The following is a 17,583-nucleotide window of genomic DNA, read 5'->3' on the forward strand; positions in this document are numbered from 1 at the left end:
TAGCTCTGGGTGCTGCTGATGACATGATGGTCGCAACCACCAGCACCAGTGTTCACCAGGGCTCACAGGACACAAACCAGAGAACAAAAAGAGGGTCCAGGGCAGAGTAAAACAGTGCTAGCTGTGTCTTCTGCTTAAGCATGAAAAGAAGCAACAAAAAGGAGCATTTCTCCTCCCTGAAACTCCATGGACGTACTTGCTGCCAACTGAGAAAATGTGGGAGCCTGTCTGTCTGTCCAGGCAGGACCTGCAGCCACTCTGGGCGTGAGAAATCCCAAATTCCGCATCCCACAGGGCTGCCTTTGTGCTTCTCTGGCATGGTGAGGTCTGCTTGGCACCTAAAGCCTGGTTTGGGGCTTCAGCAGGGCAGGAGGGAGGAGCAATTCTCTGCAGGCTCCCAGCTGTGGGTACAGAGGACTTCACCCAAGCGAAGTTCCTCTGTCCCTCCTCCGTTTTTTTCCCACCGTGGGTCTGTGCTGCGCATGCAAAACCAGCGCTGAGCTGTGAATTTACACCCAGAAACCAAAAGTAAAAGATCCCCATTATTCACTTCTATGAGCAAAGGTTAAATCCTACCAAATACATCAGCTTTTGTGGACAGGACAAGCGTTTGGCAGCCAGCAGGAAGGAACAGGAACGTGGGAATTCCTCCTACGACTTGGCAAGAGACTCTTCCCCCAGCACGGGAGCTCTCTGGGGTCTGCTCAGCCCCTGCCAAGCTAAGAAAGCCCCTCATTGAAGCACTCAGTAATCTCACAGGACATCCTGTAGCTCAAGGAGGAGCTTAAATGAGCGGCAGGATGGATTCAAGCTGCCTAATTGTTGGAGAGAGCAATAGGAAAGGTGGGGTGGCAGGCCTGGAGCTGCGATGTCCTCACCTGCTCTTTGGAGAAACACCTCATCCTACTGAATACAGAAGGTGTCTGCAGCAAATCAGCTCCTGAGCCAGTCGTGCTGAGCTGTCACACAGTGACTGCCTGCAATGGGCTCCACCATGATGTGAAAGAAGCTGTATTAGTGTTTCCTGGGAGGTCTGAGAGGGGCATCCTGCCTCTTCCTCCCTCACCCCAGCTGCTCCCACCACCCTGCTCCCCATGACAGAGCACAGCTCGGGGTTTGATGCCCTTCCAGCATCAGGGTGAGGGGGCAGAGCTGGGGTCAGAGGCACAGGAGAGCCACGACATACATCCTAAAAGGTATTTAGGCACCTAATTCCAATTAGGCTGTAATATTCCTCAAGAGATTGCAGAAGATAGATGGATAGATAAATTGATAGACGGATGGACAGACAGACAGACAGATGTCAGAACCAATATTTGAGAACTGTTTTGGGGCAGACCTGCAGCACAATCACACCAATGATTGGAGAATGAAGCACTCAGCACCTGCACCCAGGTCTCCATCCACCCTCCAGGGCACTACAGGGACTGGGACCAGCACTCAGACCAAGGGCAGGTGTCCACACACAGTGACAGAAGCCAGAGGGGCAGGTGGCTGCATTTGCTGGATGAGTGGAGGGGGAGACCTGAATCAGAAGCTGCTGCTGCAGCTCTCAAAGGACTATCAGGAACCATCCCAGGAGCTGCTGGGGGCAGCCACCTCTAAGAAAGCAGAGCTTAGCTCCAGGTGTGAATGAAAGGAACATTTCAGAGCTGCCATGAGTGCCTGGTGCACATTTTTGGGGTTCATTTGTACTGTTTGGCTCTGTTAACACCTAATCCCCACCTTTACAGCACCCACAAACAGCATGGTAACAGCAGGTCATACTTCCTGGAGATCTTACACAGGGCAGCTCTTTGGGACACAAACCCCACAGGACACCAAGGGTCCTCCCAGCCTTGTCTCCATTTCCTACAAGGACTAGAGAAAGTGTCATGAGGATGCTCCAGACTGCCAATCCCATGAGCAGCCGAGGAGGGAACAGCACATGCTGCCCCCCAGCAATGGGTGCCACGGGGTGCTGTGCTGCTCAAACCCTCATCTCAGCCTGGCCAGCACCCAGTGAGCTCCAAACTGAGCCCCATCCCCCTGTGGAACCAGGGCAGCCCCACTGCCTCCCAAACACCAAGCCAGGGAAGCCAGGACAGCCCTGCAGCCACCCAGCTCTGCTCAGAGCCTCCTCCCCAGCCCTGGTCTGAGACAAAGGCAGAGGCTCCTCTCTGTGACACTCCTTAAAGGTCACGGGCCTCAGTGGGGCTTGAGGTTTTCAGTTCTGCAGGATACAGCCCTCATGTTTGACAGCCTCCTGAAGCTGAGAGCAGAGAGTGCTGCTGACTTCAGCCTGTTCTTGGGGGCACAGGTCCCCCCACAAGCCCACAAGAACACTTGGGAATCTATCAACCATCAGTGATGTTTTTTAACCTGAAGAAAAAGCATTGAGGGCTTTAAGACCCTGGATCCAGAGTTTGGGACCATTCAAGCAAAGGCTGTAGTGGAAATTTACTTTCCAGATGAAGAGCAACAGGGAAAATCAGCTTTTGAGGCAAAGATTGGGCGCTGGATCCATCCCTTGAGGGATGCAGGCAGGTCCAGCACAGCCCCCCTCTACATCCCTGCCCTTCCCATCCCAATCCATGCTCCTCCAGAGCTCATCAGGGCAAGGAAGAACCCCAGTTTCACAGAGACTGGCTAAAACTCACTCCCTGGGCTCCAGATCACAGATTTAAGACAAGCTTTAGAAAGACAAGCTTTAAGAAAGACTTAAGACAAACGTTGGCCTCCCTGCAGACCTGTGGTTCAGCAAGACGAGCACTGCCCCCTGCCCTTGCACAGAGCCTTTCACGGAGCCCTTTCCAAACCTCTTCCCAAACCTTTCTGTGCCTGTCCCAGAGCTGCAGCCCCAGGGCTCTGTGTCCCTCTGCAGGAGCCGTGGGAAGGAGGGCATGTCCCACACAGGGATACCCTGACCCACAGTGACACGGAGGGAAGGGCTGGCAGGGGCAGCCCCATTTGTCTCTGAGAAGACAAATAATCCCCCCAAGCAGGGATCACACAGCACCAGGGCTCCTTCCTGCAGCCTCAGCACACCCTGGGGCTGCTGAGCTCCCTCAAGGGCACCAGGACACTCCTGGGGAAGGATGTTCACTTTCCCCATGAATTCCCCCCATTCCCCCACCCCACCTGAAACCCAAAGATGCTGCAGGAGTATCTGCATTCAGCAGCTGACGGAACAGGGAGGATAAAAGCAGCCCTAAACCCAAGCACCTTTTGGGCCAGCAAAGCCTCTCTAGGCACATCCCCTGCCCAAACACCCCTCTGGTCCTGCACAGTGAGGCAGCCACAGGCCAGTGGGGATGACTCCTGGGGAAACAACTGCATTTCTGCCCCCAGACAGCCCCAGCCTGTGCCCCTCAGCCCTGGTGCTGCCCACCCCTCCTCTCCTGTCCCCACACCCTGCAGTGCCTGGCTCCCCCAGCCCCAGCCCGTGATCCAGGAGCACTGGGCACCTCTGATGTACTGCAGGCTGCAGACACAGCTTTCAGCCAGCTGGGACTGCTTCTGGGATTTAAATCAGCCTCATCTTCCCCTCCCCCAGGCCTGCCGGCCAGAGCTTTCCCAGGAAATGCACCCCACGGAAAAACCTGGGAAAACAGCCCGGTGTGCCTCGCCAAATCCCCAGCCCCAGGGGCTGAGTGCTCAGGGATTAGGGGGTTATGTGCCAGGGGGAAAGCGGGCATCAAACCCTGACCTCGCCAGGCCCAGAGCTGCCTCTGAGGATGGGACTCACCCCTCCGGATCCGTGCTGTGGCAGAGCAGCCGGGGCTGCCCCCATCCCACGTGGAAGGGCTCAGGAAAGGAAGGGTCAGGGCGGAAAGGCTGGGGCAGGGCGCTCGGAGCACGGCATAATGCTCCATTCATGGCGCACCCGCCCCAAAATGCACCCACACACTTCGCTGCTGCTCCTGGAGCTGGAGCACGCCGCCCAAAGGGACTCAGCTCCCAGTTTTTTCTCCATTGTGGGCAATTTTAGGGTTCTCAGTGAGTGCTGGAGGATGTGAGTGTGAGTGAGCTGTGACCATACTCCTCCTCTTGCTCTGCCCACAGCCTCCACCTCATTCCTCCCGCACCTGCAGACTCCCACATGTGCCTCAGATGTATTTTTTTATCCAACTGATAACATTCTGAACAAAATTCCCTAAATCTCCACACTCCAGCCAGCAAACCAGGGCTTGGAGAAGCTTTCCACACCAGGCCAGCATTCCCCGGAGAGCTGAAGCTGTGACAGAAATCCAGTGTGGTCCTCCCTGCCCATGGAAGCCCATCCCTGCCTGTCCTTCCCCAGGCTCCAGCACACGGATATTCCCATTTCTGGGCAGCCCTGTCCGTCTGTCCTGCACACGGCAGCTGCTATTCCCTGCCTGGCCAGGTAGATGGTGCTCAGCCGGCACCAAGCGGGAATTTATCGTGCTGGAAGAATTCCCTGGCCGCTGCTGAAGCCGAGAATCATCACTTCAGCAGTGATTTCCACCAGCGGCTGAGGAAGGTCTAACTCCAGCCCCGAACAAACCAACTCCGACTCAGTTACCCCAGACCTCTCCCTCCGGATTGGGACAGGGTGGATAAACTGCTACAAACATTTCATCAGAACCACTTCCTTCCCAACTCCCATTCCCTGCTGGAAACACTCTGATGACATTTTGCCCCACACCTTTCCTCCGGTTCTCTCCCACAAAAGCAGAACACAGCGAAGCCCAGGGCAGCAGGAAACCCTTTGCCCATTTTTCCCCATAAAGTCAGGGGGACCCTCTGGGCCCCTCGTCCTGCCGGAAGCTGCCAGGGGAGAAGGTGTCCAGACTTTCCATCCCATCACCCCAGGGTCACCCTCCCCAGCCAGGCCGGATGTAGGATGTCTAATATTTCTCCAGTTCTGTTTTAACACTCACACCATCTTGGGAGCAGGAAGCTTAAGCCATTTCCTGTGAGGCATTGCTCTGCCCTTCAAATCTTTTCAGCCTCGGTTTTAAAACCGAGCCTGGCAGCTGGAAGTGTGAAATCAGAGGAGGGGCTTGTCCCAGGGAAAATTCAGTTTGTGAAACCTCTCCAGCCCCCGCTGCTGCAGAGCAGCAAAATAAATATTGCTGCGGACAATAAAAGAGAGCAATTAATCTTGCATGTCTGAAAAATGAGAAGGAAAAGCAGAAACTCCAATGTTCTCTGTGCCTCTCCCAAGGGACACAGCACAGGACCCCAGCAGAAAGCCACAGCCACATGCCCCCTTGTCTCTGCAGCCACGATGTGAAGCTTTCCCAGCTTTGCTCTTTCAGTGAAGCCCAAATCATGGCTTTGGTTTGCCTGCCCTTCAAACGACTGCCCCATAAATAATCTGTCCCACACACGGGCTGAAATAACCCCAAAGAGACCCTTCCCACTCCAAGTGGAGGAGAAGACAAATGCTCATTCCCTGAAGCTCTGCAGAAGAATTTTGGGCAGTGTCAGGGCAGAGCTGGAAACCCCCCAGAGGTCAGCAGAGCTCAGCCCCGTGCCCACATCCCCCTCGGCCCCGTCCCCACCCTGAGCCAAGGATGGGGACAGATGGATGGCAGCTCACCTCCTGCTGCTGTCCCTGGCTGCTCCAGCCCACGTGTCACCTGTGAGCACTCGTTATCTCCTCTCAGTCCCTCTCCAGGTGACAGGGACACGGGACCCTGAATGGGGACACAGAGCCATGCCCCAAGGCCCACGCACAGGGCTCTGCTTCCCCTGAGCTCCACTCCCAGGGCTGCTCCTTCCCAAGACTCTTCTGGCCAGGAACTGAAGGCACAAAGCAGAAAGGAAACCCCAGAGCTGCTCCAGGGCCCTGCAGGAACCCTTCACCTCCCAACCTCAGGGCGTGCACTCCTGGGCTGTAAATAAACTTTTATTTACTACACAAAGTAGGGCAAGGAGGACTGCTTCCCTGAGGAATGGTGGGAGGAACATCAGTGTTGTGGCGGGCTCTCAGATTTCATCTGACTCCACAAAGCAGTTCCTGGAGACCTCGGCAGGAGCCACACAGGGCAGGGCAACACCTCTGCAGCAGCCACATCCCACCCAAACCCTGACTGCCCCATCACTGCCAGCTCAAACAGGAATCCCTCAGGGGCACAGACCTGCCCAGCCACCCTACACCCAGCCCTGCCAGGCCTGGAGAGAACAGGGCTGGAGCACATTCACCTCCTGCACCCCACAGAGTCGAGGTCCAGCCTCAGCAGCTGGAGCGTGATGGATTCACTGCTGCTCCCCAGGACCACCCACACCCCCGATGTGCTGCCTGATCAAGGTTCCCATCTCATCTCGGAGCAATGAACTACCCAAAGCCAGGCCATCACCCTCAGCACTCAACTGCATCCTCTCATCTTCTCCAAGGCCACCAAAAGGGGTGGACAGGGGGTCTTGGGGGCGGTGTGACCCCAGTGAGGGCCCCAGCAGTGAACTTGGCCTCCCACTTCCACCCCATTTATCTGCACGCTGGGATACAGGAGGAAGCAAGTTCAGCCAGAGTTTGTCTAAACAATTATGTTTTATCAGAAAAGCTGCTCAGATCTACTCCTTTTTTTTTCCCAGGACATATCTGGACAATTCCAAGGTAATCTCCATTCTCCATCCAGCCTGCACCAGATGGAAGCAGGGGAAGAGGACGTGAGGCAAAGAGCATCCAAATGCCCCTGCTCGTCCCTCAGTGCCAGCAGCCTCCAACACTCATCACCCAGAAGACACAATCCATCCCACATCTGCTCCCCACACATCCAAAGCTTGCCTTCCAAATTTCTATTTCCTCTTCAAACTATGGGGTTTTCAAATTCAGGACCAAGCAAGGTAGATTGGCAAGGTTTTGATAGAGAAAAGACTTGATGCATCCCTTTCCTCCTGGACAGCTCAGGACCTCCCTTTGTGGAGCCACTCCAGTGACCTGGGCAGTGGCTTCTCACACCCTGCACAATCCCTCTGCACCTCTGGAAGCAGAACCAGCTAATTCCTAATCACCAGCTGAACCCGGAAGAAGAAAGAACCCAGTGCAAGGAGTGAACCTCAGACATCTTGCCACAATCACCAGCTCCCTGTTACAAAAGGAGAAGCTGGAGTGGGTAGAGGGATTCCTCCAGGACAACAGAGGAGTGGACAGCAGAGGCAGGGTCCTGACCAGGCTCTCCTGCCATACAAGCTTTTGCCATCTCCTCAGTCTTTTTCTGGCTCCTGATCCATAAATTGATTTCCACTGCAGATGAGGGGGAGTTGCCAGTGTGTGCCCTGAGTGCCTCTCACATGAGACAGAGCATGTACCTGCACCTTTGTAGCTTCAGAGACTAGACCCAGGGACTCATCCTGTACCTCCACGTGCCAGAGCTTCAGAGAAGGGTCCAGAGCACTCCAACTGATCAGTGCAACAGCAGAGAACAGCACAGGCTCCCAGAGCAGAGCAAACACAGAGCAGAGTGAGCAAAACTCCCCATCCACATAACACAGGGGAAGCAAACACAGGCAGGGGCTCCAGCCCCAGCTGGGTAGGGCAGTTCCTGTGATGTCCCTCCAGATCTACCCAGCCCACATGAAACATGCCCCAGGTGCATTTGAGCTGGAGTTGAAAGCAATGCCCTACAACTCAAGACTTGTGAGTTAGCACACAGCTGTGGCTGAGAGAGCTCCTTTCATGAGCTTAAATATCATTATCACTGCCCTCTCCTCCTAGGCACCACATCCTTTTGGATTCCCATCTAATCTTCTTACTCTGAGATCACCACAAGCTGAGCTTTTCTTTGAAACAGGGAAGGAATGTCTGTCCCACTCCATGTGCAGCAGGAGAGGAGGAAAGGGGGGAAGGCACAGCCACCATAAAAAGTTAAAGTACTGTGGATAAGCTTGACACACACTTCAGTACATGATCCTCCACAGCAATGGAACAAGCTGACCCAAGGGGACCAGGCTGGCTGGGGTCTGTCAAACACTCATAATAACAAGGGATTAATGCCCTACCCAGTTCTGTGCTGATGCAAATCCCTTTTCACCTCCATCTCTGACTCTGGGAATAATATAGGGGAACACCTGGTAAGACCACTTGTCTCAGACAAACCCTGGACATCTTCTCAGGGGTTGAAAAGTTAAACATAAATCCAAGGTTATGCTCCTGTTTGCCAGAGCATCATCAACCTCTGAACTTCAAGGTGTTGAAAAATGCTTCATTTCAGCCATCCTTCATGGATGGACAATTGGCCTTTGCCATGCCAAAACCAGCCTACAGCTTCCACACAGAACAAACTGCAGGTGATACAAGTCCAGCAACCCCAAGTGCCCACGCTGTCTCTCCTGGGCTGGCACAGCAACCTCAGGTTTGTTAAAACTATTTGCTTTTCATAAATGCATAAATATCTGCAAAGTTTTGTTGTTTGCAAAGTATTTTGGACCAGACCCTTGGGTCCAGCTTTGTCTCCCAGCGTGTCTGGTGCCACCTTCGTGCCAAGATAAACCAAAATTATTCAAGAGGGTAAAACATTGATGCATGTGACCCTAGAGAAACCCTGGGAACTTCTGTGCAGAGACCAGTTCAGAAGACCAATGAAATGAGTGACCCAGATTTATCCAACCCAAAGGAAAGCAGCTCATCTCCCCACATCCCTCCTTTAAAACCTCTAACAGATGTAAGAAAAACTGGGCCCTAAGAAGTCTGAGCACAGGCTGCAATCCAAGACCAGCTGCTTTTTCCATTTATAGCCACATTCACTTCAGCTTCACCACGGCATTTTGGACAATGTAAAAGTGTCTGTGGGTCTGTTTGTTTGCTGGAGGAGTGTAAAGAACACAACTGGCTTGCTGTCAACTTATCTTTTCTGCTCACAACAACCGTTTGATCTTCCGCAAACAAAGTTATTTCTCTATAATCTCAACTCAGTCCTCTGACAGAGTTTATGGAGTTGGCACTGCACCCAGCCTATGGTGTCCCTTCAACCACTGGCCAACAGAAACATCTCAGGCAGGGACACCAGAAATAGTTTAAAAGAGAAGGATTCCTTAATTACAGAAGGTTCATCACCATTGCCATCGCTTCCCTCCCCCAGCAGACAGCAGAGAAGTCACAAAACCAGCAGCCAGGCCTTGCCGCAGGAGATCAAAGCAAACTCTTCGTTTTATCTTGGTCGAGATAACGGATTTTATTTGCCTTATCAGCCCGTAGGATGATTAACCTAAATGTGAGAAAGCTGGAGGATCCAAAGGAGCTGATGGGTGGGGAGCATGTTCCCCAGCACGACTGCCATGGGCTCCAGACATGCAAATACCACAGGATAAACAGAGAAACTCTTGGAGCTGGTTCTTACATGCCCCCCTCAGCCAGGGCTGCATCTCCCTTTGCCTTTCTGCACCGCTTGGATGAGCACAAATCCCACGGCAGGAGGGAGCACTCCTCCCCTTCTCAGCCAGCAAAGGCACCTCTGCCCAGGGGCTGCCCTGTTTCCATCACAAGGGGAGTTTTCATCAAGAGAGGAGCAAGTTTTCATCACAGAGGGGCCTCAAGGGTTCCTGAGGGTGCTCAGGGCTCACACCCCAGCTGGAGCCACAGCCAGGTGACCCTGCAGTCAGTCTGGACCTGGAACAGGGGGCTCTGACCTCAACAGACACACGTTCACCCTGGATCCTTCCTGCAGGGGTCAGGAGCTGAGGAGGTGACATGGATGCACAGCCTCACCCACAGACACAGCCCAGCCATGGAAGAGGCCTGCCAGGTCACTAAGGCCAGGCCAAGGTCACCCTGCAGCTCAGCATGGAGTCACAGACTGCTTTGGGTAGGAAGGGACCTTAGAGACCCCACAGTGCCACCCCTGCCATGGGCAGGGACACCTTCCACTGTCCCAGGGTGCTCCAAGCCCCAGTGTCTGACCTGGCCTGGGCATTGCCAGGGATCCAGGGGCAGCCACAGCAGCTCTGGGCACCCTGTGCCAGGGCCTCACCACCTTCACATGGAAGAATGTAACCCCAAAGAGCCCATCTACCCCTGCCCTCTGGGTTGATGGGGGGACCCTGCTGAGTTTTAATTGTCACCTGGCACCCTGTATGGCTGTCCCAAAGTGGCCATGGGACAAAGACTCCAACAAAGCTGAAAGCTCAGAGATGGTTCAGACTGTTTTGCATAGACCCACGCTGAGACACAGAGGAATCACATCCCTGTTTTAGGTGAATGTTCCCATTGTTGATTAAATCTGCCTTGATTTACCTAAACAAGCCATTTCCCTGTGTCCTGTCCCTCCATCCCTTGTCCCCAGTCCCTCTCCAGCTCTCCTGAGGCCCCTTCAGGCCCTGGCAGGGGCTCTGAGGTTTCCCTGGAGCCTTCTCCTCTCCAGGTGAACACACCCAGCTCTCCCAGCCTGGCCAGAGCAGAGGGGCTCCAGCCCTCAGAGCATTTCTGTGGCCCCCTCTGCACTGGCTCCAGCAGCTCCACATCCCTCTGAAGTTGGATGCAGCATCCCCAGCTTCGCCCTCTCCTGGTCTAAGACGTGTGGCAGGGAAAGGAAGTGGGAACTGTGGTGTTTCCTATGGGAAACTGGCCCTTTGCATAATGAAGTTCCACTGGGGAGGTCGCTGCTTCTCCTATGAGCCCTCAGGGACTTCCAGCAAGGCAAACAAACCCTCCTGGGTCTGCCTGGCTGCAGTGGACAGCCTCATTTCCTGGGGTGTGTCCTGTCCATCTGGAGTTTCCACATGGGACTGCATCCACACAGGCTGTGCCCACGCAAAGAGGGGACACGTGTGTGCCAGTGTGACCAGAGATGGACACAACATGAGGAGCTTGGGGACAGCATTCCTGGCGGGCAGGGATGTGCAGCACCATCACAGCCACACCACCCAGCCTCCTCCTGGCATCCCCAGTGCCCACATTACACCCCAAAACACACCCCAAAACACACGCCGAGGGGCACTGGCTGCTCCCTGCACAGCCAGGGATAGGGCACACGCAGGGACAGGGAGCAGGCATTGCCCTCCCCCTGCACGTGGTGCCCTGGATCAGGCAGTGTCCCTGTGATGGGACACATTCCTCTCCCCCATACATGCTCCCGCTCTTCCTTCCAAGTCACTGGGCCTGCAGGTCTGGATTTTTCCAGATTATCTCATTTTTGGCACCTGAGTTCACAAACCGAGACTCAGCGTTTCCCACTCAGCCCCCTCTATTTGGAATCCTGGGCTGTAGGAATTTTCCCATTAAAAATAATAACAAGAAAAAAAAAAAAAGGCTGCCTATAACCTAGCCTGGATCTGTCAGCTGGTTTTGGAGGAAACATTTCCCTACAGCTTTCATCTCTTTGTACAGTTAAAGAGCTGGAAACAGTGACTCACTGCATCTCCACTCAGCCCTGGGCTCTCCATCCCAGGGAGCCTCGCTGTGTTAACAGTTCTCCAAACCCTGATAACCCCTGCAGCCCCACACCTGGTGTCACCCTAGCAGCACAGGACAGAAGGAAAGTCACCCCAAAAGGCTTGTGTGGCTTCACTTCTCCATCCCTGGGTGCCCACCCAGGATGGGGGCTTGAAAATTGTAGGAGGGCACTGGGCTGCAGTCCCCACCACAGCTTCCCAGCACACAGCAACAGGTCCTTGCTTTTCACAAGGATTTCAGTGGATCTCAAAGTTTCCTTCTTTCTATTTTTAATTTATTTTCTATTTCTAATTTTTAAAATTGTTTAAATTTTAACCCGACTCTATGGGAGTTCTAAAGAAAAGTCTTTCCGTAAGGGTTCCAGCTGGGAAAAAAAAGAGGGAAAACAGTAGAATTGTTTCACTCTCCTGATGTTGCCCTGCTTGTTGTGCAGCAAAATAAATGGGGGGACCCTGCTGAGTTTTAGGAGGTGCCTGGGACCCTGTGTGGCTGTCCCAAAATGGCCATGGGACACAGACTCTAACAAAGCTGAAAGCTCAGAGATGGTTCAGAGATGTTTTGCATAGACCCACGTTGGGACACAGAGGAAGGTCACATCCTTTTGTTTTTAGGTGAATGTTCCCATTATTCATTAAATCTGCTTTGATTTACCTAAAAAACCTCCAGAGCATCCCCACCATGCAGGCCCAGGGGTAGGGGCAGGAGCAGAGGTGGGACAGAGCCTGCCTCAAGTGCTGTCCCCAGGGCCTGGGCAACCACAGCAGCTTGTGGGGAGACAAACAGGAGCATCAGATCATTTCTCATCTGGGGGTGCTTCCAGCCCATCACCTGAGATCCCAGAGCTGAGCCTTCACCCAGCACTGAGCCATCAATACAAACAGGTTTAGACTGGGGGAAGTGGAAACGGACTATTAAACCCAAATGGAAACCATTAAATTGTCTGGGGCCAGCAATGCCTTCCCCTCTCTGAGCCTGACCCCCCACACATTGCAAGGAACAAGAAAGGCCAAGATGTTCAACCACACAAGCCCAATGCCAGAGGTGAGAAGCACAGTGGAAGGAGATGCTGTGGCAGGAGGATGGGGCAGGATCAACCATGACAGATTTGATGTGGCTTTTCCTGAGGATTCACCTGTCCCTCATCCAGCTCCTGAGGATCCCACAAGATCTCTCCATTGCAAAGGGCAGGTGGATGTTTTTGGATGAAGCCCTGCTGCTCCCACAATGATTCCCTGTTCCTCTTCTCACAGGGATGAACCAGCTCCTGCCACACTGGCACCACACCTCTGCTCAGACCTGCCCCACTCAGACCTGTTCCCACCAGGAACATCCTCCTGTGCCAGCTCCATCCCAGCCCAGTGCCCCGGGACTGGGAGTGAACTGCTGCCCACAGCAGGAGCCTGGGAGAGGTCACCCCCCCCCAGGGGCACTCACATTTGGATATTCATATTTGGTAATGTGAATTTGTATGTCCTGCACAGCAAGGACAGCCTCCCAGAGTGCCCAAGGCTGTGGGTTCAGAAACAGCCCTTCCCTTCACCTTGTTTTTACAGCTATTTTTAATTGCTTGTGCCTCTTTCTGCCCTCTGCATGTCCTCTCCTTGCCTGCACCCACTGCACAGCCCAGCTCACACTCCCCTGGCAGACTTCAACTACAGCAATCCACATCCCCTGGTCATCACATCACATTTCCTTGTCCCAGCTGGAGAGCACCAGCCACACAAAATCTCCATTGACATCTCCACTGGAGATCTGGGGGACACAAAATCCACCTTTGCAGCAGCACATCCCTCAGGTAGGGGTGCCTCTGTCCCATCTCCCTGTCACTGCTGGCCCAATTCAATTATTGAATTATACCAGCACAAACGAAGGAAATGCTTCCCAGGGAGTGCAGGAGAGCACAAAGACTCAGAGAGGGAGAACACGGATGGGAAGGAATATTTCTTGCCCCATTAAACACCTCCTGCTCCCCTCCCAGCTCGGGAAGCCCAGCTCTGGAGCAGGCTCAGCCCACACCGCCAGCCACGCTGCCCTAATGAAGTTCAGCACTGAAATTACTCCTTTCCTCTGTGGTTTGGTGTGAACTGCCAAGCTCCCTGTGATTGTTATTCTCCTCTGACCGGCCTCTTCCTGCACAACACGCTCTCCTGCATACCTCCAGGAGCAGGGCAAGGCAGCTGAGCCTGACAGCTGGGGAAGGCAAGTCCCAGCACAGGAGTGAGGGCAGCTGGAGGCAGCTGCCTGCATCCCCTGCTCAGCTGTTTGTGCTGGAGAGCCACCAGCAACGGGATCCAGGGGTGTCCAGTGCCCCAGGAGCACCTCCTGCTGACCCAAACCCTGGAGCAGGAGCTGCCACACGTTGTCTCTGCTGCAGACATCAGAGAGGCATCAGAGACATCAGAGTTCCCCCAAGCTCTTCACTTGGAGGGTTGTGGTGGGGCCAAAGCTGCAGTGGAGCTGGTGAGCACTGGCAATGTGTCCTCTGTGGGACATCCTGAGGGTCCCTGTGCAGCCCCCCAGATCTCTCTGTGTTCATGCACCAGCAGCAAGGAGGGAGGCCATGCACCTGCCCAGCATCACCTTAGGGTGGGTGTTGTGGAGCGAGGGGAGGAGCACCCCAAAATGGGGTCCTGTGTGAGAGCAAAGCAGGACAACCCCAAGTGATGGCAGTGGAGGAGGAGATGACCAGGAAGGGGATGTGCTCTGGCAGTGAGCCTGGGCTGTACCCTTGTGCTGACACAGGGAAAAGGAGACAGAGCCCTCACAACCCCTCCAGCCTCGTCTTCTGGCTCTTCGTGCCAGTGGGGTTGGACCTAGATGATCTTTAGGGCTCCTTCCAAGCCAAACCATTCTGTGATGGTTCTTGGACATTTGGACTGAAAGCCCCTTTTGTACCAGCCCCAGGCTGGCTGGTGCTGCAAGGCAGACTCCAGACAGCTGGCCTCAGGGGTAACACTCATCCCAGCAGCTGTCCCTCTCTCTCCCTGCCCCAGGCAGCTGGAGCATTCAGCAGCTCAGACAGCCTTCTGCTCTTAAAGTGCCCAGCCACCGGTGGGGTTCAGAGCTTGGGACACTCAGAGCAGCCCAGACCCAGCAGGATGAGGCTGAGCACCCCCCCACGGGGCAGGATGGGCCTCCTGAGCACCAACACAGCAGCTGGGGGCAGAGAGGGGAGCTCACACAAACCCCGTCCTTGGGCTGGGGCTCAGAGCTCAGCTGGAGATGCCCCAACCTGTAAAAAAGCCCAGCTCAGAAAAGCCATTATCTACACCACACACAGTAAGAAACTCCCCCCTTGAGTCCTGCAGGTTTGATATCAGCTCCCCTGCTGACTCCTGGCTTGGTTTTACACCCGCACACACCACAGGCACGTCAGTGTGACCACAGGGCTGCACCCAGGAGAGGGGATGGAACCCCTGCTCCAGCTCCAGGGCCAGGCATGGACCTCCCAGGTCCTGGCCCAGCCACCCCACCCCATCCCACAGCCCCCAGGGAGAGGCACAGGGTGGAGAGGGACGAGGTGCCCTCCACCCAACCACTGGATCCCTCACAGGAGAGAGCTCGTGGGCAATGGAGAATGGAAAAGTAATTAGCAGGTCTGAAAGGAAAATCTCCAAAAAATTATGGAGAAGAAATGACAGCTGGCAAGGGAGGGAGGCTAGTTTTAATATGGAATTAATTGAAAACAAGATAGAGCTAATACAAGCCAGATCTCCAGTTTAGTAGTGGCTCTGGTCCATGTTGTTATTAGACTTTGTCTCCAAGGTCAAAAAACTCTGACTTCTGCAAATGAAGAGGCGGTTCCTGCCCCACAACCATAAACAACACCACCAAACAATGATATCCCAACAACACTTCCAGAGCCAGCACCTCTCCCACACCTCAGAGCCTTTCCAGGGTTCTGTGGGTCTGCACAGGGCCTGAGCTGGCACAACTGTCATTTCCCAGCACTCAGGATTTTGGCATTTCCTTTTTTTTTCTCTTCTAGACTCGGCAGAATTTCTTATTGAACCTGACAGCTCTTTCAGACAGGATAAACCCAAGGCTAACAGCTCTGCCTGTGGACACAGCTGAGCACAGATCCCAGAGCAGCCTTGAGAGGCATCACCACAGGAGCTGAAAAGGCAGCTTGGCATCTCTCGTGTGACACCTTAATGCCTGCAGTTTCAGCTTTCATGTTTTTCAGATTCTGTGCTGCCCAGGGGTGTAGTTCTGAGCCTCATATTAAGTGCCAGTAAGCTCATTTCACAGATTCCTTTTCCTGCTGAAGACCAAGGACAATTTTCAGGCCTAAAAGCACAAACAAGGGTGAGCTGAAGGGAGGAAAAAGAAGGATGAGACCTCACAACCTGAAGGTGTAATTGGACAATTAAACCCCAACATGCAAATGGACCAAAACCCATAAAAGTGTGAAACCTCGTGACCGGATGTCCATTTTGTGACCATTCTTAGTCTACCTTGGACTAAGGCTCTTGTCCTGCCCAAGGTGTGTTTTAAAGGCCTTTCAATGAATATCTACTTTATTCTCCCGCTCTGTCCAGCTCAGCCTCCCCAGGGCATCACCCCGAGGCAGTGCCCACGCTGCACTCACCTTCCTCTCTCTTGGGCGCGCTCTCCGCGGGCCCCGGCTGCGGCTTTGGCTCTGCCTGGTGGTGCTGGGCGGGCAGGGCGGGCTCGGAGCTCTCTGCTGGCCTCGTGGCCGGGCCCTCGGCAGCTCTGGCCACCTGGATGTCCAGGCGGCGCGGGGCGGCGTCGGGCGCGGCAGCGTTGGCGGCGATGGCAGCGGCGGCGGGCTCAGCCCGGCGCTGTGGCAGCTCGGGGATCTTGGAGGCCGGCGGGGCCTCGGCCCGGCGCAGCTCCTGGGGCTTGCCCAGGGTGATCTCAGTCCTCCTGGCCGCCGGCTCGGGGGGTTTGTGCCCCACATCCGCCCGCTTGAGGCCGAACCGCGATAAGGCCGAGCCGGAGTTCTCCACCTGCTTGGATGAGATGTCGATGGAGATTTCTGTTCTTCTGGACACCGGCTCGGGCAGTTTGGGTCCAGAGAGCTCCACTCTCCTCAGAGGGGGTTTGGGGGATCTTTGGGCTGCGGGGTCCGCATGGCGGGTGGAGGGCTCCGAATTCCTGGCGCCGAGTTCCTGAAACTTCTGCGTGGAGCTGGACACGGTGGACCTGAGGAGGGTGTTTGGGGCCCGTCTCTGTGGGGTGGAGGAATTTGAAGACTGATCTACCTCCTCGACCTCAAAGGATCTTTTCAGAGCTGAAAAACACGAAAAGTAGTTGAGGATTTAGTTACCATCCACCTGAGTGTCTCCAGAGATGCTCCACAGACACAGCACAAGGCCCGTAACTCCATTTCTGCTCCTTCATCCCAGGACTCAATCCATTTAAACAGCTGGGGATTAAAGGCCCTGCCTCTTCACACAAGTTAAAAACTCAGTAATAAAAGAAATCAGGGGCAGGGAATTCAGCCCCAGAGCAGAAATCATCCCCACACTGCCCTCCATCCCACACTCAGAGCGGAGCAGAGGTACCACCATGGTATGGCAGAGCAGAGCAGGGCGCTGGATTTGGAGGAAGACAGAGATCCATCTTCCAACACCTTGCTTTCCCTCTCACATTCAAAGGGCACACAGATAAACACAGGCTTTCCTGGGAGCACTGCCAGCAAAATCCAACAGGAAAACAGTCCCAGGAGGGCACCAAATCCATATAAATGCAGCAAGAAAACCAAAGGTGGCAGCCACAGAAGCTCACATCCTCAAAAACAAGCCTATAGACCACACGAATCAAAGCCTGAAGTGTTCTGAGCACATGGACTTGAGACCTTGATACAAGGAAAGGGACAACTGATCCCTGCTCCTTACAGGACCCAGCCAGGCAGAAACAAAAGGCTGAACCCCACAGAAAGGGAACCACTGCTGGATCCCATTGAAAAACCACAGGCTCTAAATACCCTCTTCTTGGTTTTGTTATCTTCTTTTCTTCTTCATGTTAGAGCTGGAATTAACACACAGGAGTCACAATTTCATGTTCGGACTAGGTGTTTATTATTCCTTACCTATATTACAGCCTCACAAGCCGTGAGCTTTAACTAGCAAGTTAGAAAATGGAGGTAAAATGGAGCACCTCTCTACCTCTACAAGGTCTTTTCAAGGACGATCTGCCCAATTATGAAATGCCACCTAAATTTTCTTTGTATTTTAAACCCAATAACTAACAACTTGAAGTCTACAATGTGGACTTTA

General features: G+C 54.0%; 1 protein-coding gene across 4 annotated transcripts in view; it reads right to left on the minus strand.

Annotated features, from left to right (window-relative positions):
• The window catches only part of SEPTIN9 (septin 9), a 142,744-nt gene that overhangs the window by 42,425 nt on the left and 82,736 nt on the right, over positions 1 to 17,583 (minus strand). For all 4 annotated transcript variants that reach the window (XM_066332094.1, XM_066332096.1, XM_066332093.1 and 1 more), the window contains one exon: positions 15,930 to 16,595. In XM_066332094.1, coding sequence (XP_066188191.1) covers positions 15,930 to 16,595 — 666 coding nt within the window. The remainder of the gene's footprint in view (positions 1 to 15,929; positions 16,596 to 17,583) is intronic.

This window comes from Sylvia atricapilla, chromosome 18 (genome assembly GCF_009819655.1).
Source record: "Sylvia atricapilla isolate bSylAtr1 chromosome 18, bSylAtr1.pri, whole genome shotgun sequence".
Lineage (NCBI taxonomy): Eukaryota > Metazoa > Chordata > Aves > Passeriformes > Sylviidae > Sylvia > Sylvia atricapilla.